The sequence below is a fragment of the Saccostrea echinata genome, unplaced genomic scaffold (assembly GCF_033153115.1).
Source record: "Saccostrea echinata isolate AGI-Se365-2 ecotype Australia unplaced genomic scaffold, CSIRO_AGI_Sech_v1 ptg000047l, whole genome shotgun sequence".
Taxonomy (NCBI): Eukaryota; Metazoa; Mollusca; class Bivalvia; order Ostreida; family Ostreidae; genus Saccostrea; species Saccostrea echinata.
In genome coordinates, this window is record NW_026889796.1 from 10,520,581 (window position 1) to 10,548,516 (window position 27,936).

At 32.0% G+C, this 27,936-nt stretch overlaps 2 protein-coding genes across 2 annotated transcripts; one reads left to right on the forward strand and one right to left on the reverse strand.

Moving 5' to 3' along the window:
- Positions 1–10,585: 10,585 nt before the first annotated feature.
- LOC133202561 (methyltransferase-like protein 27) lies at positions 10,586–13,560 on the reverse strand. Its single transcript, XM_061338398.1, has 5 exons — positions 13,429–13,560; positions 12,089–12,217; positions 11,541–11,679; positions 11,353–11,445; positions 10,586–11,135 (listed from the first exon to the last, which is right to left on the reverse strand). The coding sequence occupies exons 1-5, from the start codon at positions 13,537–13,539 to the stop codon at positions 10,942–10,944; spliced, it is 666 nt and encodes a 221-aa protein (XP_061194382.1). The 5' UTR covers positions 13,540–13,560; the 3' UTR covers positions 10,586–10,941.
- A 5,502-nt stretch (positions 13,561–19,062) lies between these two features.
- LOC133202967 (uncharacterized) lies at positions 19,063–27,839 on the forward strand. Its single transcript, XM_061338818.1, has 19 exons — positions 19,063–19,071; positions 20,270–20,324; positions 20,451–20,480; positions 20,913–21,058; positions 21,256–21,383; positions 21,559–21,688; positions 21,877–21,945; positions 23,328–23,440; positions 23,623–23,704; positions 23,830–23,997; positions 24,221–24,307; positions 24,551–24,645; positions 24,763–24,864; positions 24,972–25,032; positions 25,147–25,251; positions 25,686–25,750; positions 25,866–25,937; positions 26,325–26,494; positions 26,620–27,839. The coding sequence occupies exons 1-19, from the start codon at positions 19,063–19,065 to the stop codon at positions 26,817–26,819; spliced, it is 1,887 nt and encodes a 628-aa protein (XP_061194802.1). The 3' UTR covers positions 26,820–27,839.
- Positions 27,840–27,936: the final 97 nt, after the last annotated feature.

Here is a 27,936-nt window from a genome sequence, read left to right on the forward strand (position 1 = left end):
GCAGCATTTGTACCATTTTTTTCTACTCTGAGCAAGAAAAATTTTATTTATGAAGTTGATGTTTTTCGTTTTCAAAGCTGCAGATAGAATTCTTTGCTAGAGAAGGAGTGTTATGGAATATATTTCTCAGATATTTTTTTCCATTCAATTTTTTTATCCATGCATTTATTTGAATCGATGAAGTACATTGTACATCTTTTTGTATGATTTAAATTTCAATTATTTTGAATGTCATTTATTTTCTATCAGATTGTTTTGTACTCTGAAGCAATTTTTTTTCCTTTACATTCGTTCAAGCAGAGAGCATATAGGTGTGTATGAATATTTGGTTAGAGGTTTGAAAATAGCAATAAAATGAACATTAGTTGCTGTTCTTAGTCTCTACGCAGCCCTGTATGCACCGTCTGTGAATATGAAATATTACCATTATGTATGTAATTCACCATATGATTTTGGCAACAGCAATGAATCTAGAGGAAATTGGCCACAAATCTGAGAGAACAGAATAAATGTGGTTTTCTTCATACTAATCAAGAATTTCAAATTGACACAAAAGGAATGTCTTTTTACCTATTCAAATCTAAAAATACTCACTGTCAAACATCAAAACAACAAGTTATTAAAAAAGTCCCAAAAGTTGCTGTTTTATATATATTGCAAATTAAGTCCCAGATTAGTGCATAAAGATGGAGTGTATTGAGAGATATACATATCTGTTTTGTTTAACAGAAAAAGTTAATTTAGTGGTTGCATGCTAAATTTTCAATGAAGAGAATGATAAAGATGTATATTTATGCAAACATTGACATTTATTGCAAGTTAGACTCTGTGTTTGAAAAACTGAATTCTTCTCTCGTAGAAGGAATGTATACGGTGTGTGTTTGACAATCATCTCATATGATGTATTCATTGTTAGTGTTTTGTGATTCGTTTTTTTACAAGACTTAGTAATTTATTTCATTTGCATATGAGACTGAAGGAAATTTAATGAATAAATATCTTTGAAAAAGAAAGAATGAGTTAGTTTTTTTTTTTTTTTTTTTTTTTTTTTAGGTCACCTGGGTCACACAGATTTTCAAAGAAATTATGCATTTTCACTATGTAATTAATACAGCACGCCCTATTACCACGACCCCTGACCCAGTGGCCATGAAATTCACAGTTTTGGAGAAGGAGCTGTTACTCAAAATCATGCACTTAGTTTCATTTGTTTGCTGAATACCCAGAAGCAGAAAAGAAGATATTCAAAAAAGTAATGCATATTCACTTTAATATCAATACAGCCTCACCCCATGAAATTCACAATTTAGGAAGAGGCATCCTTGTTCATCATAACCATGCACTTTGTCTGCTAAATATACTGGAGGAGAGAAGAAGCTTTTTAAAGAATTTATTGCATTGACATTATATGATCAATAGAGCCCCATCCTAACTCCAGAACCCTTGCTCTGGGGCTATAAATTTTACAATTTAGGTATAGGGCTCAGTACTTATTAAATTTATTCCAACATTTGACTGCTTGATTTCCAAGAGTAAAGAAGATTTTTAAAGATTGCATTAATTTTGATGGTTTTAGTGTCACACTTCTCAGGCCCAGGGAGGTGGGGGCCATGAATTTCACATTTTTTGTTCTCCTTTACCCAAAAATCCCCTTTTCCAAATTGGTTGTGATTTGTTCAGCAGTTCCAGAGAAGAAGCTGAAAATGTTTAAATGGTAACTTACGATGCATGTCTTATAACGGACAACGCACGCAACGACTGACAAAAACAGATATAGCAATAGGTCACCTGAGTGATTGAGATGACCTAAAAAGCTTCTTTAGCCAAAAAAGAGCATGCATTGTTATGATGTACAAGAGTGCCTCTTCCAGAAATTCATAGCCCCTGGGTCAGGAAGTCTGGTGTTAAGGGCAGCTAGGGCTCTATTGAATTGTGATTACAATGTATATACTAAGTATTAAAATGCATTAATTCTCTGAAAATTTTCATCAAAGAGGCAAATAGAGTACAAAGTTGAAATACGCAAGTGTGTTATTTTTTCCAGACTTGTGACTTCTTGACAACTGGGTCAAAGGTCCTGATGCTAGGCAGGGCTCCATTGATCCTATAGAGAAATGTATGCTCTTCTTTGAGAGGGTTGATTTCGATCCCCTTTAAACTAATTATTTTTAATCCTGATCGTCCAGTTTCTCTTGTTTTGGAGCAACTTATCTTCATCTATCAGTTTTATTTTGTTTAATTATAGAATTCTATGGATCCCATCCAGAATGGACTTATATTTAGGCGACTGTTAGGTTTAAATAGATGTGTTGACCAGAAATAGGAATTGTTGACCAATGGAACACATCTAGGAAAATATTTTGGATACCCCCCCCCCCCCATCCCCATTTTGGTAGGAATGCAGAAAATTGTACACTGCCACGTCTTATGCACAGGCACTTGTTTCGTATACGGGGCACCCCTACTTATTTTTAAAAATAAGTAGGGGTTCCCCGTATACGAAACAAGTGCCTGTGTTTGAAGTGCTCCATCTGATGCGAAGATATAGTCACACAAAAAGACTATTGTTTCATTGTCTGAGTATTTTGAATTGATTAAGCAGTAATTGAAGAAAAGGAGAAATGAAATATATGCTTAGTCTATAGTATTGTGCTGAATATGATTCATCCATAGTTGCAAAATGATATTGACGACACTTAGATTAATGCTCTTCCCTTGCATGGCCGTAGGAACCGGTTGGGGGGGGGGCACTGGAGGAACGTGCCCCCAATAATTCTGGCGATATATAGAATACTAGAACACTATAGAAAACATATCTACTGTACCACATGTATAAGCTAGTGCCCCCTCAATAAAAAACGTCTGATGACCTTTTTTTGCTTGTCAAGGAATTTTTGGTTGTAAGTGCCCCTCCCCCCCCCCCCCCCCAAACTGAAATTGCTTCCTATGGGCCTGCCTTGTCTGACCTATTGTGATCTATATTTACTACAAGTGTAATATCAAGTCTTGGTCTATATTCATTCACACAGCTCCAGCATTGTTAACCAACACACCATAGGTCCCAAGCAGATTTACTGTGTCTCTTGTATGTCTTGTCTCTCCCTTCCACCCCATCCCCCCTCTTTCTGCATCTGTTTCTGGTAGTATTGCTTCAAAATTCTACTTGCAAAAGAGAAACTGAAGCAATAATAATTATAATTGAAAACTGGACAAGCAGTAAAACAAACCATTTTAACAAAGTGAGATTAAAGTGCAAAGAAATCGATGAAGCCAGTTACGCGCTGTCAAATGCAGAAATTGATTTAATTATGAAACAAAAAATCTTATAAAAACTCATAATTATTCGGACATTTCTGTAACCTTTAGGCCGAATGTGATCCGATTGAAACAATCTTCGCTTTTTCTGGATGATCCAGATTTTGTCGCGTAAAGATTAACTTAGAAAAAATATTTTAAATAGGACAGGAGAGGTGGTGGGGTGGATCAACAACCATTTGTAGAGGAACGTTTCTGACCAGTGTTTTCAAAATTAGCTTGAAATCCTGCGTATTCTTCGAATTGCACCATTGCAGATTGGTTCTCAGTTCTAATCCTTGCTGCATAGATTCTATCCTTCAAATCTTCTTTATTAAAAAAATCACTGCTTCTTTTTCTGGACATAAAACCTTTCTAAGTCTAGTTAAGAGAGGAGGACTGGATTCAAACTTGGTGCTTTTTACAATACGACAATACATTACACTAAATGCAAGTGAATTGATCGATTTTTTGGTTTGTTCAATTCCTTATTTCAAAATCATAATTAAATTAAACCCTTATACATGAATTTTGATTTGATTAAGTGGATTAAAAAAAAAACCAAAACAAAACAAATTATCTCTCCTTACACTATGAACTGTCACCTCCATTGTTTTTTATTTAATTTACCAGGTTCATGTATCTGGTGGGTTAACGCGACAAGAGTCATATTTTAATTTTCTCATCTGCACCTACCTAGGTAAATCCATGTTGTCATTTTGGAATATAATAGCTATATATATTCAAACTGTGTCTGAATCGTATTTAGCTCTCTAATGAAGCCTGCATGGGATTATCACTTTGGCAGTTAATACAATCTTGGGTTGGGTTGGGGGTGGGTGGGTATGTGGCATTTTGGAATTTTATGGTCATATATACAAATTCAAATTCAGACGAGCAACGTTCCCCAGCGTTGAACTTTATTTTCAGCTTATTCCTAGCGTGAGAATGAAAGCGACTTCTGTTTGCTGATGGCAGAAGTTGGAAATGATCAAATTAATGTTGGTGGCGGTTAAAAGCACAATATGGAGAAATAAGCAGTCAGTCTGGTTCGACGGGTTTATGTGCTTATAAATGAATATAATTTTAAAACCTGGCTTTATCAATTGATTAATTTATGTATACGTAAATACTTTTTCCTTCCTTATTTATTCAGCAACATACCATTATCACCTGCATATGAAGTTTATGCTTTCCAGTTGATACAATACGCAAGAGCATGTGCAAAAAAAAGAAAAATTTTCCAAACGAGACAGGCTATTGACAAGTAAGTTAATGATACAAGTGTCCTCTACAAAAATTTAGAATTTTTCAATCTAAATTTGTAAATAACAGTTAGGCCAATACTTTCACCCCAAATTGGCTACGGATTTTTCTGTTTACCCGATGATGACAAAGAACACTCGGCAGATGTGACCACTCGACAGGGGATGCTTACTTCTATATGGCACTTGATCCCATCTCTGTTTTCAGAGGTCCTTAATGGCTCTGATCATAAATGGACTTCTGAGATGAAATATGGACATAACGAACAGTATTCAAGCTCAAAGTCCATTAAAACAATACAAATCGGAGCAGAGCAAACACATATCTCCAAAAACATCAGAGGTGGGATCAGATGCCATGGAGGAGTGAGCATCCCCTGCCGACCGATCACACCTGCCGTGTTCTCCTTGCCGTGATCGGTAAATAACGGAAAATCCATCGACAATTCAGTGTGTAAATAATGGCATAACAATTAGTATGAAAAACGTCAGTCAGCATATGACTCAATGATAGATTGTATTTGCTGACAAGGTCCTTGTATCGGCCATAGAACTTAAGAAATGATGACTTTAAACGAGACTGTAGATATTCTTGTTTCATCAACTTGTTTGTCGATAACTTACCTCGTTTTAGAAATTGTTCATATGTAGATCGTGCTCTTGCGTATCGAATCAACTGAGAGATATACACCCCATATTCAGGTTATAAGGATATATTGCTGCATGAGTAATTGAAGTTGACGATTGAAAAGTTATAGTCATCACGTTTATCATAAAGCTTTGTTGTAAGATTATACCATTAACGTCTTTTTCTAGTAAAATATCACAGGTACTTGTGGACAGGATCCCCCCCATCCCCCCCGAATATACCCCACAGGTCAAAAAATATTTTTATGTATTTTTTTCATAAATTATTCTTCTAGCACACATTTACAATGTATTCCATATGAAAAATCCAAAAAATAAAGCAGAACTAACGTTTCACTAAAAAATCATACACGCGGCATTATAAAATAGAGAAGGTAAGTCACTTCCATTTGTTTACACTTGACCCCTCTTGGATATCAGGCCCGAAATATCATTTACCAAAATGTGTCATGATATCTTGTTTCGGCAGATATTTTTGTCTTTAATCGTGCTATTTAATTGCCCAGGCATTCCATAATAATCCGAGTATTCATCGTCAAACATGAAAAATGCTACAAGATTTGGAAATCCGAAATGTCAAAGTAGAAATTACGGAAGTGATGCAAAAACGACACCTAGCGTGTAACTCTCGAGTTCCGAGTGTTATAGAACTAAGGGAAAAGTCAGAGGTCTACGAAAAAGTTCGGGAAAGTCGAAATTGATTCATTAGAATTAAGAGCCATTCTCTGTAATGACTTGAACTTTTATATAGGAGCTGTGGCACGCATAGTCTCAGAATTTCTCCAAACTCACTATGATAAAAGTCTTTGATACCGTAAACTCAAATCAGGCAAAAACTGGTTGCTACGTGTCATGGTTACCATAGCAACATGTCCTAAAATTTGAAAAATGGCATTTTTCAACATCTTCAGAGTCCCACAGTTAACGTTTGCAGCAAAGCAAACAAATGGCAATGACTGTTTCTGAAAGTTGAAGGCCTGGTGTCTTACATGCATGATAAACATGTTTGGTAAATCATCTATAACATACGTTACTATGGAAACAAAGTATTCAAAAGTAATAATTTTGTTTATTTAATTTTATAAAGTCATACACTTAAGAATAAAAACAATTATAGGTTGAAATGCAAGCAAATAATAGAGAAGAGATCCTTGTAACATATACCAAGGACAAAATATGATATTTCTTATAGGTTGGCAATGGTTGCCATGGTTTTAATACCACGAAGGGATTTTAAATTTATTCTCTTAGTGATTTAATCTTATCCTATCTTTTTAAAAAGCATATTTCTATATAACTGATGATCAGTTTTTAAAGGCCTTGGTGTGACCCTAATTTTCACATTTCAAAAAATTCAATTTCAATTCTTTAAATAGTGCGTTGCTATGGAAATAAGGCGAAAAAACATGCATAAAAATCTGAAAAATAATCTGTTTCCTTGGATACGTACCGTTGTATGTAGATTCCCAAAACTTTAATGACTGATATATGTGAACAACTAACCTGACTTTCAATTTTGACTATCACCCAATCTCTAACTGGATGCAAAAAGCTGGTACATAGGGTCTAATATTGACAAAAAATTAACAAAATCGAACATTTTCTCTTCTTGGTAACCATAGCAACAGTGTTGTATTTTTCAACAACCTTTATCAATATATGATATTCAACTTTAGTTCTACGAGATAAGTACTATTCAAGGTGATTCAAATAATATGTTTTTTGATTAAAAGGTTAGTAAATTCCTAAAGCAGCAAAAAAATATCACTTTAAACAACTAGTATGTTGTTTCCATGGTTACACTGCAAAGTAACAATTAATCTCAATTTTCCATATGTTGTTCGGTGTTGCAAGGTCCTAAGGATGCATATATGCCAGTCATGAATTTTATTGTTTTTCCTCACGATAGTAGCATTAACCCAATCATAGCAACAGATTTTGCATGGTGACACTGTGTTACCATGGCAACCATGAAAGTTATTTTTAGAATTATATTGCCAATACTTAATTACATAAGGTCAAATATTTTTCATTGTTTTTCTTACGTTGCTGATTGAGTTTGATCATGTAACATCTGTCATTTGTGACTATAGAGCCTTTTTCAGCATTTTTCAGCATCTAAAATGTATTCCTAATGTACCCATGGTTACCACTTACTTAGAGATAAATTCTAAATAGTTTCTTTATAGCATAAGTGGCAACAAGGTGTCATGTTTTTGGGAGAATGGTTTGTTTGTTTTTCTTAGTCTTTATTAAGGTTTAATAAAGATTTAAAGTAGATGAAAATCTCAATTTTTTCAACTTTTCTGGCTGTTACCATGGCAACCAAGACACATAGCAACAAAATTTTGTTTGATATATGTTTCTGGAGTCAAGTTGTAATAATGGGCAAAGTTTCATCAAAATCGGTGACCATGCGTGGCAAAGAAGTTTAAGTGGTTACAGAGAATTGCTATTAAATTCTGCTTAAGATTTTCGAGATGAGCGAGGGTAGTCGTCAATATTCCCTTTAAAAGATGTTATCACTGATACCAAATAGCGGTTTAAAAATCGCTTAAACATTTATTTACAACTTACAAGACATGTACCCCCCCCCCCCTTCCCCTTCTACATGGACATGCTTGCAATTAATTCCGATAATATTAAGCTTAATAATTATGTGTATTTTTTAAATATTCTTATGCGATGATTATATTTTGCCAAGGAATTTAAGTGTGAGTCTTTCCAATATTAATTCTTAAGAATGAAAATCAGAACCCCATTTTTTAAAAAAATTTCTTGCTCTTCTTTACTTTCGCGTCGCACTGCTGAGTTGATTTCTGGCCTTGATTACATATATATCAAGCTGCTATTATTTTAATTGAACAAACGGAAGCCTAACTTCTATAAAATAAAGACTTTTAAAAAAGTTCTTTAGGTACGTCTTATCTAACAGTCACAGTTAGATAATTGCCATAGGCGTCGGAACCGGGGGGGGGGGGGGGGCTAGGGGGGCTTAGCCCCCCCCCCCCACTTTTTTGCAAAGATATACATAATATAGGCATTGAAAATTGGAGCTTACCTTTTTTTGTTGGTTTAGCCCCCCCCCCCACTTTCAATTAGCCACCCCCACTTTTAATTTGCTTCCGACGCCTATGATTGCAACTTGTATTACGTACCTTTTGACGTTTAAATATTGCATGGGTTGTACAACCATTCATCAACCGGTCAATTGTTTTTCTCCAACACTGTAACTTGTAATGCCGTGCACAGCCCCCGTCCCCAAATTAATCAATATTGATTATACATGTAGCGAATTCATAACAAATGGAAAAAAAAAGATTTTTTGTACAGTTTTAAATAATCACATTTCTGTCTTTACTTATTTTTAAAACTAGTTTATCATTCTAAATATTATATTTACTACCACATTAATTTAACGGATATCCACCTTTCCGCAAAAACAATTTAATGAAAATTCCATGTCCACGCAGAAGGGGAAGGCGGCCGTGTGTGTGTGTGGGGGGGGGGGGTACATGTAAGAGATTATAATGTTTAAGCGATTTTTAAACCGCTATTTGATATCAGTGATAACATCCTTTAAAGGGAATATTGACGACTACCCTCGCTCATCTCGAAAATCTTAAGCAGAATTTAATTCTAATGAATCAATTTCGACTTCTTTATCAAAATTTTCCCGAACTTTTTCGTAGACCTCTGACTTTTCCCTTAGTTCTATAACACTCGGAACTCGAGAGTTACACGCTAAGTGACGTTTTTGCATCACTTCCGTAATTTCTACTTTGACATTTCCAAATCTTGTAGCATTTTTCACGTTTGACGATGAATACTCGGATTATTATGGAATGCCTGGGCAATTAAATAGCACGATTAAAGACAAAAATATCTACCGAAACAAGATATCATGACACATTTTGGTGACATGTATTAGGTAAATGATATTTCGGGCCTGATATCCAAGAGGGGTCAAGTGTAAACAAATGGAAGTGACTTACCTTCTTCTATTTTATAATACCGCGGGTATGATTTTTTAGTAAAACGTTAATTCTGCGTTATTTTTTGGATTTTTCTTATGGAATACATTGTAAATGTGTACTAGAAGAATAATTTATGAAAAAAATACATAAAAATATTTTTTGACCTGTGGGGTATATTCGGGGGGGGGGGGGGGATACTGTCCACAAGTACCTGTGCGCCCATGCAGCGAGCACCAATACAGTACTCGCTCTATGAACGCGTCACAGGTACGAATAGCCAGACTATCATCTGCGTAAAAAGATGTGGTACTGTACTTCTACATGAAATTAAACATCCCCCACCATCCTACCTTCAAAGACGTCTTCTTTATAGAATTCATTCTTGTGATTGATTGTATTTTGTGAAATGCATAATGTAACGTTCGATAACTCAAATTATGTCCCTTTGATCAACGTATACATAACGATCATTGTTTTCTATTTTATTTTATGCAAATATTAAGTCAATGTTAAAAAATAGCAAGCGTGTATACTATTTAACACTTTAGTGTCGTTCATAGATCTAGAGTAGCAAGTGTTAACCTCAGAGTGACCAACTGTAAACTCTCTTGTTAGTGTGAATCTATCTCACTAAATATGCGCTACTAAATAGGACTTTATAGAGCATTTAAATTCTCCCCAATTCTAATCATTGATTTGACACGTTCCACGAACAACTGAATACACTTCACATGTACCCATACCTGGTCATTCGACAAAAAATCAATTCGCCATAAAGTCTTTTTGACATTTTGATTGATTGCTATTCGGATTTTATAAAGAGGACCATCATATTAAGATAAATAGGCAATAATAATTCCATTCAATCTGTTTTTGTTCAAAACAATTTTTAAAAATGTGATGTAGAAAAGGTGATAATCTTAACTTTATTATCAATTAGATCATGTAAAACAAAAATTGACTAAGTTTATCTTAGTTAGCTACGTTATCGTATAGTATTTATAGTCTTACGTCAACTAAAGACTAGATGTAAACTAACGACTGTTTTTGACGTAACCTCAAACGTACAATTTTTTGTGAATAACCAAAAATCTTAAGAAAAAAGCTTATGACAATCTTACGACTACGACTGATCGTAAGATATTTTGTGAATAGATGTCCTGGTCTCCAAATGTTCTCTATTCGTTATCTTCACAATTCACCATAGACAAATCAACCAATTTCTTTTTTGGTCACATTTTAAATTTTGTATCAAACGCCACTGGTAAATTGTGACGAAAACACTTGCAAGAACTTGCTCAAACGTTTTGAATTTTGAAATCGTAGACTACTAGTATTAAGAATTTATTATTAAAAAAGAACAGGTCCATGTCCTCACGACACAAAACAAATCTGAATATGTTGAACAATATATATAGTTTTTATTAAAATAAAACAATACATAATAAATAATTGTTCAAATCACAGAACAGCATAAATATTGAACAAGGATGACATGGACTGGCTCTGTGCATGTATAACAGCAAAATGTGTAAATATAATTACATGTATGTGCCTATAGTACATAGTACTAAATAAAGGAATGAATGATATACATGTAATGGAAAACGTACAAGTATGTGACTAAAACTTGCAAAAACAGATGGAATGTACCCTGCTTATTCAAAAAAAAAAAAAAGTAAAATGTTCATGATATGGAACTATTAAAGCTCTTAATAAATTACAATATTTACAATATTAAAAATGCCTGTGTTGGATTATAAATGGCGATGTAGAACTCTGTACCGGAATATAACCCCGTACTTTTCACAGAAATACTTGTGGACGACAGATCTTTCTATACACATCCATAGTCCTTCGTTCTGGTACTGCTTCATAAGGGGTTCCAGGCTATCGGCATATTCCGGAATATTCAAGTATTCTTCCCTCATCACAATTATCACCATTCCACCTAAAACAAAAAGGTTAAAATGCTAAAATGTATGAAACTTTGAAGAATGGTATACACAAGTTCAAAGAAGATGTCTTGTAAACAAATACATTTATATATATGTAATATTAGAATCTGAGAGGATGCGACTTTTAAAGAGACCCGTAAATATATATCATTTTAAAAAGTTTTTGGAAATGTTGGCAGAGTAGTAAACAGCATAAAACGTAGATGGTACCTGGTTTTGTTATTCGTATCAATTCCTTTAGAGCACCGGAGGGGATATGCCCGCTTCCAAATCCGCCCGAACAAACAACACAGTGGTATGCATCTAAACATATCAAATCAAATCATAATAGAAAGAAGTTAAAACAATGATTAAAAAAGGTCTAAAATGCAATATTTTCACTAAAAAAATCCAATTACCGTTTTCGATGTTTGGAGATGGTTCTGGATTCACAAATTCGCATAAATACTTTTTGTAAACATTCTTCTTTTTGGCTTTCATGAGCATGCTTTCACTTGGGTCCAGAGCGTGGATTTCTTTGAATTCTCGCTTGGCCAACTGCAATATATGGAATATATGTACTAACTTTAATTGTGTATAGTTTAGTATCAATAGTAGATCAAATTTGAAATCATCATTAATCATTGAGAGAGAGAGAGAGAGAGAGAGAGAGAGAGAGAGAGAGAGAGAGAGAACAATTGACACAGATCTAATTTTTTAAATCTTTTTTTTCTTCATCTTGAATATTGAAATAATACTTATGATACAGAATGAATTATTTTTTTCTGACGAGATTGGTCAGATGTTCAAGATGTTCATAATACGAAGCATCGATATAATGTATTGGTGTATCGCAATATTACTGGTGTAATGCAATATAACATGTATGTGGTTAATCCGATGTATCGATACTAGAATCACTGAATGAAAATTTATGATACTTAAGTTTGTTTATCATGGTAGTTACCTCTTCTCCAACCAAACCAGTACCAGCTGCCACATCTAAGATACGAATCTTATCTCTGTTGTCTGGAAAACTTCTCTGAATGGCTTCTGCAGCATAAGATGGGCCATTGTAGCGACCAGGCTGTAGATCCTAGGGAATTAAATACAAGATCGTTGAAATTGTTATATAAGTAAATAATGCAGTTAATATATCTGTATAATTATACAAGCAAAAAAAGTTTGTTGATTGTTTGTTGAAGTATGAGTACTTGAAAGTATGTAAAATATTGTATAATTGATCTCTGCATTATTTTGCCGGAAGACTCATGAATTATTCCAAAATGAAGTCTTCCAACAAACTGCTTGAATTGCGCTGGACACTAATTGTGCTCCTTTATTAACCAACCTTTTTTTATATTCCCATGAAGCAGAATTTTAAAAAAAGAAAACTTCTACATGAGAAGGAAATTCTTGCTGTGGCCTTCAATTCAACATTTAGAAATGTATCGACGACATTTTATCAATTAACAATCGTTACTTTCATTTATACGTCGACTGGATATATCCCAGTGAAGTAAAAGACACCACAAAGTCTGCCACTTGGATATTTTACAAACTATGGGCGATAATGTCCAGCTAACAACTAAACTATCTGACAAACGAGATGACAAATTTTTCCATCGTCAACCATCCTTATTTATGTAATAATATTTCACTATCACTTGTATATGGTGATTATGTCTCCCAACTTAATTTTAACTGAGAAACTACTGACAAATAAGTTGATATTACAGGGATTTCAAAAACATCGTTGAGGGTCAGCGTTTCGAAAATTTTATGGTCGTTATAATGACATTGTTCGCAAATACAATCTATCATTGGGTGGTATACTGACATGTTTTATACCAATTACTTGGCCATTTTTTAATACTTAATCTGACTGCGGAATACTCGGTACTACGTCTACCTGATCAATACATAGGTTGACTGGTAGTGCCTACACCTCCTAAACACCTGATCCCACCTCCAGAGTTTCCAAAGGTCCATATTTTATGCCCAGTTCACAAATTTGTATAGTTTTTAAGAATTTTGAGATCAATCACTGTTCGTTGTCTTCACAATTTTCTTTGACTTTTGACACTCAAAATCGTTCAAACAGATGCCTTTAAAAATCAGATCTAAACATGTAGTTTAGAAATTGTAGTTATTGCGTCAGATAAACATCGATCAGTTTTCATGAGGAGAACAAATATTCAGTGGTTGGAGATTTTGTTGAATAAACTTTCAGAACATTAATGATTTTAATCAAGTATTTTGGATAAAAATTAAAAATTTAACAATGTATCATGATCATGTACCAACCTGTTCATATCCATCCCATGTGTTGTAGTAATCGATGACTTGTATTTTATTCAGACCACCGGAGAAAACCTTGGCATTGGTTTGAAATGCTTCATGATCCTCGGAATTCATTTCTGTAAGTTACATATTTCAATATATGATCTTTTATTTTGAAAATCCTTTTGTAATTTTAAATTAATTCCTCCTCATAATTCTGTTGTTAATGATTTTACAACCTATGCTTAATTTATAAATAGATTTTTGAACTATTTATAAGAATCAACGTTTTATATCATTTTTTGAAGCTTATATAGGTTGAAGAAGATTCATCTATACTGTACATTCCTCATTTTACCCGAGTATACTTAATATCGACTTGACTTGAAAACGTCAAAATCTCGAGGAGATAAATTCTCGTGTTGACTGTTGATAAAGATATTATATGTGTATTTTAGCTAACTAGAAATAAAAGCGAGTATTTTTATTTCGCGAGTGACGCTTCTCGCAAAATTACGTGATAATATATTTCCCGTGTATATTTAGGAATTTACAGTATGTAGTCAGAAGTGTGCATGTAATAGTGCATTATGAAGAGTGTGAAATTTACCGATTTGAAAATTAAAGTATGCCATAAATTTAAGCTTTCATTACAATTTAGGAAATCTGAATATTACTGAAGATGAGAATATTTTAAATTGTCTGGTGGCCTCAGTTATAAAAAAAACAGCAATCAAAAATCAGTCTGCAAAATAAACCAAAATAAACAGCTCACCAAAATAATATTATAATTGATTATTTTATTGGTTTATTATTAAATGATTGATTATAAGTTGTATGAGATAGATATTTCTAATCTAAAAGTATAGCTATACCGGTATATTATTTTTTTGTTTTAAAGTATCTTTCATAAATATTCTTATGAAATATAACAGTAGAATCATAATAATAATAATAATTAAAATTAAATTGAATTATTAAAGAAATAGATAAAAATTGACAAAATTACAGACAACCAAATAGTCAAATTAAATGAATTAACTTTGACAAATCTGTGTATTTCCAAACAGGCACGAGGAGTTCTCAAAATTAAAATTTAATTTTGCTCTGGATAATTGTTTACCACAAATGCAGTTCAATAAGCTTTAAATTTCGTTGAACTTTTCTGATATCTGTTCTAAGTTGAAGCAATACAATGCTTATTTGAAAGACAAAATATGAAAATTAAACATATTCAAATGCCTTTTAGTTTAAACTACACTCTAGAAAGCTTTATCTTTACATATTGTATTAAATGAAAAAGAATACATTAAAAAAAAAAGTTATTTTGATATTTAAGAAAGCAGCATGACACTTTTTGAATTTAATTTAATTAAAAAAGGCATAATTTTACTCAATTTATGACAAGGGAATCTCTAGAATGAAACAAAAAAGATAAAAAAAAAAAACCCATACGGGTCCATCTAATAATTGCTATTTAAAGTACCCTATGTTACTACGATTTCCTATCGAAAATACGCAAAAACTCGTAGGAATCAAAGTAAAAAAAATGTATACACAAAACACCACATAAAGAAATATGAATTTTAAATACTTGAAAAACTATACCGAGACATTATAATAATAATTGTAATAGTAATATTACAAAAACACGTATGAAAAATAACTACCTTTTCCTGCGTAAGACGTTTGTAGACTGTGGAAAAGCAAGGTGTACTGTGTTGAGATAGAAGAGGGTTCTCCCTTTTTATACGTTTCAAAAACCTGACCTTTTATCTCTACAGACGATGAGCAAAAATAACTACCGCAATTTTCTGCATGTAATTGCAATTTATTTAGATGTTCTAGAACACGACTTCAAAAAGAGTTTAAGAAACTGTCTTGTAAACAATGTGAAGGCTTGCGAAATAAATTTGTCTGAATGCGTTTTTTAGATAAACAAAAGAAAATAACTCAGAATTATGGGACAGTCGATGTTGATTGGTCATTGTAAGAGCAAAATGAATCTAAAGAGGTGTCGTGTCTCTTGGTATTCTGTTAAATCAATACACTGTAAGATTTTGTATTTTAGTTTACTAATGTAGGGATATTTTTGAGGTAATTTTATGTTAGTGTTATTAGAATAAAGTCATGTAGTATGAGATACTTAACGGATAAAGGCCAGATACCCGGTAATCACAGATTCAAAATTATGGGGGAAAAGGTTTTATTTTAAAAAAAATTTAAAAAAATTCAAATTTCAAAATTGAGGCTTTATACAGTATGTTGTTAAAAGAAGTTTTCTGTCATCGGTCTCCTTAATTTCGGTATGTTTTTTTTCGCTCATTTGTGAAAGATAAGTTGTTAGTGATGTAGAAAATCGAATCTCATGTAAGTTTTCGTCGTTTTATTCGTCAGAGTATGACTATTTGAGTCAACTACTGTTTTGAACAACAAAGGCAAAAAGCACCGTCTGTTCTGTGCTATACCTTTAAACCTTTGTCATTATTTCGTAAGTAAATACATAGAAATCATTTTATCTGAATTTAACGTTAAAAGATAATAAAAAGATTAATGAAAACATTACTGGAAAACAGTATAACACTCAAACAGCTTAAAACTCGTATAAAATTTTGATTACAACTGTAGACTCATCTTTATCTTAGCCTGTGCCGAAATTTAAACCTTGCATAATTATTACGCATTTTCATTCAGACAAATATAATGCACAAACTACTTTGTTTAAAAAATGGAGCATTCCACAATTACTCCCATCAAATACTATATTTATAAGTATGTTAAAAACACCGTCATTTATCAATCTGATTCTGCAGAAATAGGCTTGTTGACAACATTAAAAACGAATAAAGGGCATCGTGTTACAAACTGGGACAGGGTTTGCACCATAGGTAAACCAACTTAATGACATACTTTCAAAAGTCAATAAAACGTCTGGGAATGGCGTTGCAAATGACTAATGTCCAAGGTAACATTTTCATGTGACCAAACAAAGTTTGAGATTGTATGTAAACTCTGAAATTTATATAATACACATACAACAAACACTCTTAAAAAATGACACATATTTTGGACAAGATTAAAGTAAAAATACATCATTGTGAATTTCGCTTGCTGTAATACACATTATAAGGAGATCAAATCTCATCGTTGGTTCCTGTATCTCATTTCTCGTCTGCTCGTATACTCTGTGGTATGACAAGAATTTGAAACATATACAACAATGTAAACGTATTATAAATCTGTATAATTATTAATATATAAAAAATATATATAATAAATAAACTATAACCAATTAAACTGTAAACAGACTTATTGTTAAAATATTTGTTATGGTATGTGTATTTTGATAATTAATGTCAACATATAAGCAGAAACTTTGAAAACTATTTTATTGCAAATTTTTCATAATTACACTTGCTCATAAAAAATATTTATTTAATAGTAAAGGAAATCAGAATTCGAATCAGAAAAATTACCGACATATTTAACACCGCAAAAGCAGTGTGCATTCATTCAGAGTAAGAATGCAAAAGGTAGAACAACAGACAGTGTTTGCTTTTATATACTGAGTGACGTCACCGACTAGATAACACAGTCCTTATATGGTAAAATAGGCGGAGATACAACTATCGCATTTTAAAGATGATATATACTGAAACACGTATGAAAGCATATTGTTAAACAATAATAATTCCATCCTAAACATGTAGATGCAGGAAAAAAATATTACCTTAAGTGTCGGAAAAGTAAAAGACCAACCATATTGTAATTATTCTCAATGTATAAAGACTTAGTATTAAATAAATACAACTTTGCAAAACAAGAATCGTCGTCGTCGTTGTTTTTATTAAAGACTAACTTTTGTGCATTACTATTACATGCATTAAAAAAAATGAAATTCAGTATCAATCGACTCAAGAAGGTATTGAAATCACAGTCTTTTTAGGGGAATCTGATTTAATTTTCATGTCTTTAAATGGTCCAAACATTTATCTTTCACGTATGATTTCAAAATATTTTCATAACATCAAGCTATGTTTTAATTTACTTAAAAAACTTCAAGTAGAGTAAACTAGAAATTATCATTAACTATTAATGTTTCACACAAATTCTGAGTATGAGAGATATTTTTATAAAGAAAACAGTAAATAATGAGCACAAAAGATTTAAAACAACGAAAGAAAATGATCATGAGCAGTAGTATTAAGAGAATTTTCGTAAATAAAAAAATGTAGTACTAAACAGTAGTTCATGATAATTTCAAACTTTTGAACTGACAGTAGATCAATTTAATCTTGAAATAAATATATATATATATATATAATGATATATATATATATATATATATATATATATATATATATATATATATATATATATATATATATATATATATATATATATATATATATATATATATATATATAAGGTAAATCTCTGATTGAAAAAGAAATAGAATAGAAGTTCAGTTTTGACTAAATTTAGACTGTTTGAACTAAGATTAGAGATATACTCAGATAAGATTATTTAACAACATAAATAGCTTTTGGCTATGTGATAGCAAGCTACCTAGTATTACTGTTACCCAGAGTTATCTTTATTTGTCTAGATTTTGACATTAAGGTAGCAAAAGTTTCCGGTAGCTTTAAAATATAGTTTTAAATTGTAAGATATCTAGCATTCAGGTTTATATATATATATATATATATATATATATATATATATATATATATATATATATATATATATATATATATATATATATATATATATATATATATATCGCCGGTAGTGTTGATGTGTTAATTATGTGAACTTTAAGATCTCTAGCATTATTGTTAACTAATGTTATCGCTAGGAGCTAAGTTTAGGTTCCAAGATACCTAGCATTATTGTTATAGCTATAACGCGTCTAAGATAAAAGATATACGAGTCTAAGACGAAATACATTAAGTTGTCCTTTGGATGGGACAGTATTTGTCATATTCTGCAAACCAGTTGATGAAAATGTCAGAAATACTAATGATAATTAATGAATTGATTAATAAATATGACTTGAAACAACTTTAAGGGGGAAAAAAATAAATGCATTTGTTTTATTAATGAAATCAAAGAATAACTTAACTCCACCTTTGTAAAACGGCTTTAAAAGAATGTCAATATGTATTTGATTTTAATCATCTCACATTTGTTAATTTCTTGTGTTATACTAAATGCTCTTTGTCCAAATTTATGTTTAAAAAAGTGCCAAAATATTATTTGAAAGGAAGTCCCATGGTGTTGCTTCACTTGCTTTGTTTCGAGTAAGGAAATTTCATTGAGAAAGTAATGAAACGTTATAATTCTGATCTATACCCAAGTTTCTGAGTGGGTGTAAAAAATGACGAAAATCTCGTTTAGGACAATTTCAAGTATTGTCATTTCGCAGCTAAAATCTGCAACCCCCTTATTACAGAAACAGTCAGTTACCTGAGATTGTTTCTGAGCACTTTATTACTACTATTAGCCTACATGTAGGTAAATTTACCCAAGAGTAAACATTTGTGACACTCTTAATTATCATGAATTTATTGGTTAAATTTTATACAGCTATCGTTAAATGTTCGATACTGTTTTTACCTTTGCACACTGTGACAGGATAAGGAAACGGGTAACAATATGAATAAGGTGAGATTTTGTCTTTATCTCTATTATGTTTGAAGATTCTTATAACAATCAAGGGATATGATTAAATGCAATTTCTTCAGGAAATCTATGTAGAATTTAAAATAAAAAGATAAAACTTCTCTATGATTTATGATGCAATCAATGAAATATAAACAAAATTTATTGTAATTCCCATACATAGTTGTCTATTAAGTATGAAATAGGGATACTTTTAGTTCGAACTTTTTTTAACTTCGTGTTTGTTTCGAAAAAAAGACCAAAGGGATTGCTGTTCATAGCTTCTTGAAACACCCGCTCTTTGTCGAAACTAATTTTCCCCAGAGCATGATTAATGTTTAATACATGAACAATATTGTTTATATTGTTTCTTATATCCTTTTTATCCTTTTTTTTAGTTTTAAAATGTGAAATACTATGCAAAGGTCAAAAGCCTTTAAGGAAGTTCGATCCTCAGGTTCTGAAAATCAGGACTTGAGGAATTGAAAATGCTCACAAAAATGTCTTTAAATTCTCAAAGTATTGTGTTTTTACCAATGGTATTTCTTCGAAGTTCATCAACATAGGTAATCATGTTATGTAGGGAAAATTATCAAACCTCAATCTCAAATATATTTTCAGGAAACACGAAATAAAACACCTACCATGCATTTTCAAATTGAAATTTGATCAAAAAATTTATTTTAGAATCATGTGTAGGTATTCAGGCATTTGGAGAAAACTGCATATTTTTCATACTTATACGGTACTTTAGTTCTTCTATTTACTTTAATTGTTATATAGTGCATAGTGTAAAAAACTTGTGCTATCATTGCAAGACATCACAGATCTTTTCTAATTTCATATCATGCTAATAAACATTGATATCTAAGGCTATAGATTAAAGGAAATTCGATTTCTTTAAAAATATTTATTTTTGTACTTTTATGTGGTACAATGTGAACTTTTTACAAGACCGTTTCAAGGACTTCAAAGCATATTGAATCATATTGAGATGCATGAAATGAAAATTGCTGGAAGAAAAGATTTCAATTTTAAGCTTCATTTTGAGACTTTTTAAATTAAATAACAATTTTAAGGCTGAGGAGCGGATATCCTTAAGAAGTTTCTATAAAGGGTATTAAATAGAAGTTTTGATTTTTTTTTTTGGTTTACATCATCACCAAGATCTACAGATGTTAACAAATTATGTACATTTCAGATTGGGATATTCTTGCTGGCCATTTCTGTGTTTGATTTAATGATATTTGGAAAAGGTAAGCTAATTTGTAACAATATTTTTCATTGTCGATGATATTTCCATGTACAAAGTAATTTTCATTGGAGTTCTACCCATAAATCGTACAAGGTAGTTTCAGTTTGATATATTTATATACTTGTAGCTGTTTACAGCCATTATAAAACTGACAAAGGTAAGCAAGAGGTTGTTGAGTACCCAGTATGATAACTATTTAAGAATGCTTTCATGCATTTTATAAATGAAGTTTCTGGCAGATGACAATAAGGAGGGCTCTGATAAATTCTCATATTAACATTTGTTATTTTTAATGTAAAAGTTAATCCGGAGACAGAACTTTGTTTTAAGAATTTGACAATAATAATAATAATAATAATTCTATATTAATTATAATAATTATAATTATATTAGAATATTTTTTTTTGTAAAGTTTATCTTTTAACATTAGAAATTATTCACTTAAATATAACTCTAGCGTATAGTTTTAAATACATAATACAAAATGTGCATATTGCAGTAACTGAAAAAATTTAAAACCTAGATTTAAAGAAACTTAGAAAAGAAGTTAGCATATTAGGAAATACAAAAGTATATTTTTCGTTTATAGCTGCAGTAGATACGATTCAGAAAATACAGAAAGAATATTGGTCCTGGCGTATGGAGAACGAACCAGAATATGGTACTTATATTGGACTGTACGCCAATAATGATCGAGTTTATTCCTACGACATAAGCATGTTTGAAGTTAGAAAGGTTCGTCGGCTTATACTTATTTAGGGTCTAAATATTATTTGAGCTCTTTGAGAAAATTGAAGGTTTCATGATTGAGTTAAAAAATCTCCCCCTTACATTTTGGCCATCAAATAGATTAAATATGTCAAATAAGATATGAATATCTTTTATGCAAAATGGCAGCATGAGAGTAAGGCAACTGTTTTTGCTGTTTTCAGAATAAAACACAAGGATTTCTAAACAGACTCAATGCTATAAGCTCAAATATATCCTCCTCAGAAAGGATCAACTACCTCATTCTAAAAGATACGTTTGAGACTTATATTAATGGATCTCAATGGGCCTGGTATGTAGTCATTTAGGACATATGGTAGCAGACATGCTCAAATATGTTTAAAAGTAGGTATTTCTATATTTGTTTGGTAAAATCTTACAGAAGCTTTCTTCCATCATAGGAAAAATTCTTAAAAAAATGAAAATGATGCCAAATAATTCTTGTTTCACATGTTTATTAATAACAGGTATGGCGCGCTGAATCCGATGAATTTTCTGGAGGGTGTCCAGCTATACACAAGTGCTGTAAAAGCGTCATCAAACTCCAGAGGAGATTTCGAAAATTATATCGCTAGACTGAATGCAATACCCCACCAGGTTAAAAGCTCCTGTCTATAAAATATGTTCATTATGTTGTACGTTAACAAGGTCTATTTTCCCAATTTTCATGAAAATTAATATAAATATTTGTAGTAATTTTCGAAAGAACTTGAAAAGTATGATTTATGAATATATGCACGTCGCTTGTTCAGCTTCATTATTTACTGAATCTGTTGCATCTTTAGATTGATGAAATAGAGGAAACATTTCGTGAAGCAATTCGACTGAACAGAACGTACCACAACGTATCAGTTGTAAGTAACAGTGAAACATTTTAACATTATAGAACAACGCTTGTCGCAAATATTTTTTTTTTTCATATAAAAGAAGTAATTTCTGTCAAAAATAGTAGGAAAAAAGGGAGGAAATAAACTGTATATAACAAAATTACGGATTCAGGATTCATCTCTTCTCATGAACAGCTTAACCATTTCTAACTTATTTTGGTACATTGCATCTATAAGTCAAGAGAAACCAAAATTGGCAATTTCATGGCCCCTCTCCCTTAGGGGTGGGGCCAAAACCATAAAGAAATATAATTTTTAAAAAGCTCTTTCTTTACGCCCAGTCATCAAGCAGTCAAACTGTTGGCATGATTATAACAAGAAATGAGTCCTTACTTAAATTGTGAAATTAATGGCCCCTGGGTCAGGTGTTTTGGTGTTAAGATGGAACTCTCTGATAAATATGGAAAATGTATTATTTCTTTTAGGTATTAATCAAACAGACTAAATACATGGTCCAAAAATTGTGAAATTCATTCCCCATTGGTCATGGGTTCTGGTGTTAGGGAGGGGTTCATTGATCATATAGTAAAAATACATAAATTCTTTTAAAATCTCTGCTGGGAATTAAGCAGACAAATTACTTGCATAGTTATGATGAATAAGGATGCTTCTTCCGAAATTGTGAATTTCATGGCCCCGGGATCAGGGGTTCTTGTGTTAGGGAGGAGCTCTATTGATTGTATACTGAAAATGCATTTTTTTTTTAAAATCTTCTTTGCCCTCGAGTACTAGTATTAAGCAGACAAACTGCATGGTTATAATGAACAAGGATCTCTCTTCCAAATTTGTGAAATTCATGGCCCCTTGGTCGGGGTTCTTGTGTTAGGGCAGGACTCTATGGATGAAACATGTATAGTGAAAATGCATTATTTCTTTGAAAATCTTCTCTGCTGTTGTGTATTTAGCAAACATACTCATTAATCAATTTATTTTGTTTTTATTTCATACTTCTGTGGATCCGTTACAGTGATGTATTATACTCAGGTGACCGTTAAGGCCCTTGGGTCTCTTGTATATAACTAAAACGAAAAAGGAGGAAATCATTGAAAAAACAATGTATCTCTTCGACATCTACATTAATTTTGCATTAGGAAGATGGCAATGAAACTGTTCAAAAATAGACAGATGACGAATAGTTCACTTTTGTTAAAGTATTTTTAACTGCTGATTTTCTAGCATTCTGATAACAAATTACATTCTACTTTGCATTTTACTTAAAACTAATCATAGGTATAGATCAGCCAAGGATAGCCTGTTCTTAATAAATTTTGTTTTTAGTCAAAATATTATCGGGACACACGGGAGAAGTTGTTAATAGAAAAATCATAAAACTTATAAATCCTTTTCAGGCAGGTGTTCCAGCAATGATAGATAAGTTTTTAGTGGAACCAATACAATCCTCATTTTACTCACCCTTTAACAACTCCTTAACGAATGCTGCTAGTATACCAGAAAATGAAAAGTGAGTGGCAATAACCGTCTTGAAATACTTAACCAATGATCAGATTTAAAATAACGATACTTTTACTTATAATATTTGATTACCATTAATATTCCATTCAAAATGGTTATTCATATTTTTAATTGCACAGTTGTGTCTTTTGCGGTCTAGTTTCATATAGAATTAATCTTTACCATTTGTAGAACAGGAATTAGAGAAAGAGGGCTCCAAGCTGTAAATAGGACGATTGAAGCATACCGAAAAATCAAAGAATTTATAATTAATGTAAGAAAGACAGCTTCACAATGCAGGTTTTTTTGAAAAGAAAATTATTGATAGATTTATTATAGGAGACTTGCATATAATAATTTCAAAAGACATTGCGATAACATGTCCATTACATTACCCAGGAATACATGCCTAATACTCGTTCACATTATGGTGTCAACAGTCTGCAAGGCGGTTCTGATTATTATCGTGCATGCCTGACTTGGCACTTGTCTTTCAACATGACACCGGAAGAAGTTCATAAAGTGGGAGAACAGGAAGTGGAAAGAATTCATGGAGAGATGAAGAAGGTATTCCGTTTCCGAACGTTTAGCACATTGTTAACGTATGACATAAGAATGCATCATGTAATAAGTTTTACATGTATTAAAAACTGATTATTTAAAAAAATGAAATTGAGAACTTTTCCCAGCAAAGGATTTTCTAAGCTATAAAAATATATTCTTTCAATTTGGAAACTCTGAATGGTTCTTCTTATCGTTTGTAAGTTCTACTTTCATTTTATTTCTGCAGACAATGCAAAAACTTGGTCATACTGGCACGGTGAAAGATTTCTTTAACAGTCTTGTTAACGACTCTCGGTTCTACTCAAACAATTCTGTAAGTTTGATTTTAATATTTCTTATAGAGGGACAAACTGCAAATGTAAGCTAACTGACACTTGTGTATCGTTATATTATACGTTGCAGATTTTTGCTAATAAATATCAACGAAAGGCATCACTTAATAGAATAACGTATTTTCTCCATAGCACAAGCCAAAAAACAAATTATAAGTGATATTTTTATTTTCATTATCTCTGATGCCAACAAATAATCAAAAATATGTCACTCGTCATTACAGGAGACTATTTTAGCAGAATACAACGATATTGTCTTCAACAGAATTAACCCAAAGTTACCGGAATTCTTTAAAAATATACCAGATGTACCCCTTGAGTAAGTACCGATTGCTTCTGATTATTTTTATGCATGGCTTTATTAAATTATTTCGAGTTTTTATTTTATCTATCCCTTGCTTTGTGATAACGGTTTATAGTTATTCCTCCTTAAAAGAATAAGGAAGATGACGTATGATGGTCCAGGGGGAGGTTACTCATCAGCGACAGAGGAATATCCTGGCGTATTTTCCATCAACCTATTCAGGCCACTGGAGAAGTAATTATTCTTCAAATGATCATGAGATTGAAACATATTATTTTAATACCAAAGGAAAATATGATCTAATGATCTTGAATTGGTTTAAAATAATTTTTATTTTCCAGCCCTTTCTTTGATTTTATGGCTCTGAGTCTTCACGAAGCTAGCCCTGGACATCATTTACAGGTGATAATATTATATCTATGAAAAATAAACATTATATCCATGAAAAATTCCTTTTTCTTTGATATGTAAGAATGTCACTAGATAAATTTTACACATTCATTTTTACTACAACAGCACAGTTACGCACTGAAGGCAAATCTACCGGATTACAGACGGCACACTCCCTTATCTTTTTACGATGTTCCTGTTTGGTTTCCATGGTATTCCGCCTACTCTGAGGTACACGGTTTATCATATCATTTATAAGTAAATATAAATTTTAAATGGCTTTTTCTTGTTTTTATCTTTCGAATTGGAAAAAAAGTTGTAAATGTAACTCGTCTACAGTTCCAATGTCATCACTTTAAAATACAAAATATCGGTCTTCAACCTAGATTCGATCAATGAAGTATCCCTAAATTTATTTGCTTTCGTCAAAACTGAGGTCGCATGCATTCGAAGCGCTTACTTAAAACAGAATAAGAAACGTCGATTTCTAATTTCATTTACCAAGCAACCAAACAATACAAACATGGCAATGCAGAGATGCATTACATATACAAGTCAAAGTAACCCAAAACGTAGGTTTTTGTCTAAAAAGAAAGATCGTAGGCTGGTCATCGAAAAATGTTTTGATTGAAAATATATACATGTATACCACAATATCTGTTTAGGGATGGGCGTTATATTCAGAATATCTTGGAGTAGAAATGGGATTATATAAAGACGACTATGAGTTGTGAGTAGCTTCGACTTTTATTTTCAAAAATTCAGGAAAATAATATTTCATTCATTGCTTAAAATTAAAACGACAACAACAACAATAACATGAATTGCTAAGCTATTTCTTTAAGGATGGGACGGTACAGTGCAGAAATTCTTCGAGCCTGCAGACTTGTTGTTGACACAGGGTTACATTACTACAAGTAAGTATAAACATAAGCTCTGGCGAAAATATTCATGGCCGTAGGAACCGGGGGGGGGGGCACGGGGGGGAGGGGGCGTGCCCCCATCCCCACCCCCCACCCGCAATAATTTTGCCGATATATAGAATACTGTAGAAAACTTAGCTACTATATGCTTGTGCCCCCTCAATAATAATGTCTGATGAACTTTTTCTTGTTCTTTTTTTTTTTGCTTGTCAATGAATTTTGGTAGTTGTTAGTGCCCCCTCAACTGAAAATGTATGGATGTGCCCCCTCAAAGTGAATTTGCTTCCTACGGGCCTGAATATACAGTTTTCAAGAAATAAAAATGTGTACAGAGGAGGTTTTGTTTTATAAATTATATATTGTCATTTTTATCATTGTTAGTTGGGACAAGCAGAAGGCTATTGATTACATGCTGAACTATACAGCTTATTCTTACGAGGCTACGGAGATAGAAGTCAATAGATACATCACGTGGCCTGGACAGGCATGTGCGTACAAAATAGGCGAAATTAAGATCAAGGATCTCCGAAAAAAAGCAGAGACTGAATTAGGTACTCCAGTTACAATCACCCCCACATTTAATTAGCTGCAAATCAGGTACAATTCGATCATATTTAGATTGTTAATCTTTATAAATCTTCTTTGAAATGTCAGGAAAAAAATGTCATTGTTACAGGCACTAAATTTGACCTCCGAGATTTCCATTCTATTATTCTTAACAATGGAGCTGTTCCTATGTCAGTGCTAGAGATGATAGTCGAGGAATGGATTGAAGAAGTCAAGGCGACTCCTCTCTCATCTGGAGCTTCCAATGTGAACAACAAACATGTGGCACAACTATGTGTTATACTAGTTTTCTTGCGTTTTTATTTATAAATGAGATCAGGTAAATTTATCTTGAAGAATGAACGTACTCTGGTTAATTGTTTGTTGAACATTCAATAGTGAGATAATACGTATTAAACTGAGAATACTTTAACAGAGATCACAAAAATAAATAACTAAAAAAATCATATGTCTTGACTGGGTGCTTGCCTTTAGTTATCTCAGAATTGGTTGCAACATTCATATTAATGATTAATAATAAGCAAGATGTCGTACATTGGCTTCATTCTTTCAATGGACTTGTTTGTTTTTCTTTACAATGAATTCCATGAATTGTGTTGTCTTTCAATTATTATATGTATACAAAGTTTTGCACGTAAAAGTATTTTGTAAGGAATATACATGAGATTATAGAAATATGCATCATGTTACAAGAAACTTGTAAATAAAATAAGATAAAATGAATGATATGTAATTATTGTAGAATATTGCTGTTAACCCTTAATTTTGAAAAATTGACCTTATTCAGCTAAAATGTTCTTTTGTCACATAGTATTTACTCAAGTTGAGTTTGAGCCTTCATGGCGGTAGGGAGATTAAATATTGAACAGCATTACAAGAATTTTCAGTAACAAAGCATGAAGAACTTAACTATTCCCTTCGTTATAAAAAAGAAAGAGCATATTCTAGTAATTAAGGAATGCGGATATAAAGAAACAGTTCTATATTATTTAAGAAATAATGACTCATAATGAATGTAAAATTATCTGAAATTTCTCAAGGTAAGCATCTATTCTGAATCCACCGGAAGTGCAATGATTTGTTGTTTCTCCCTCTTTTTGCTTTGCCATTCTAATCTAATGATCGACTTCGTTTTCTAATATATTAAGAGGAAGGGTACTTTCTTTCAAAATATACAGAACGGAAATCTCTTCAGTCAAAATTTGAAACTTAAAGTAAAATAAAATTAATGGCAAAAATCAAAACAATTCTCGTAAACGTTACCCTGTATCTTTTGGGCCTAGAATCACCAAATTTTATGCTGTTTTTGCATTTTATTTTGAACCTTTTCAAGCAAGATTTTTCTTTATTTGCTTTAATCAGTTTCTATTTTCCATGAGGAAAAGAGCTTGATTATCGGTTTTCAAATGAACATTCACATTTGAAA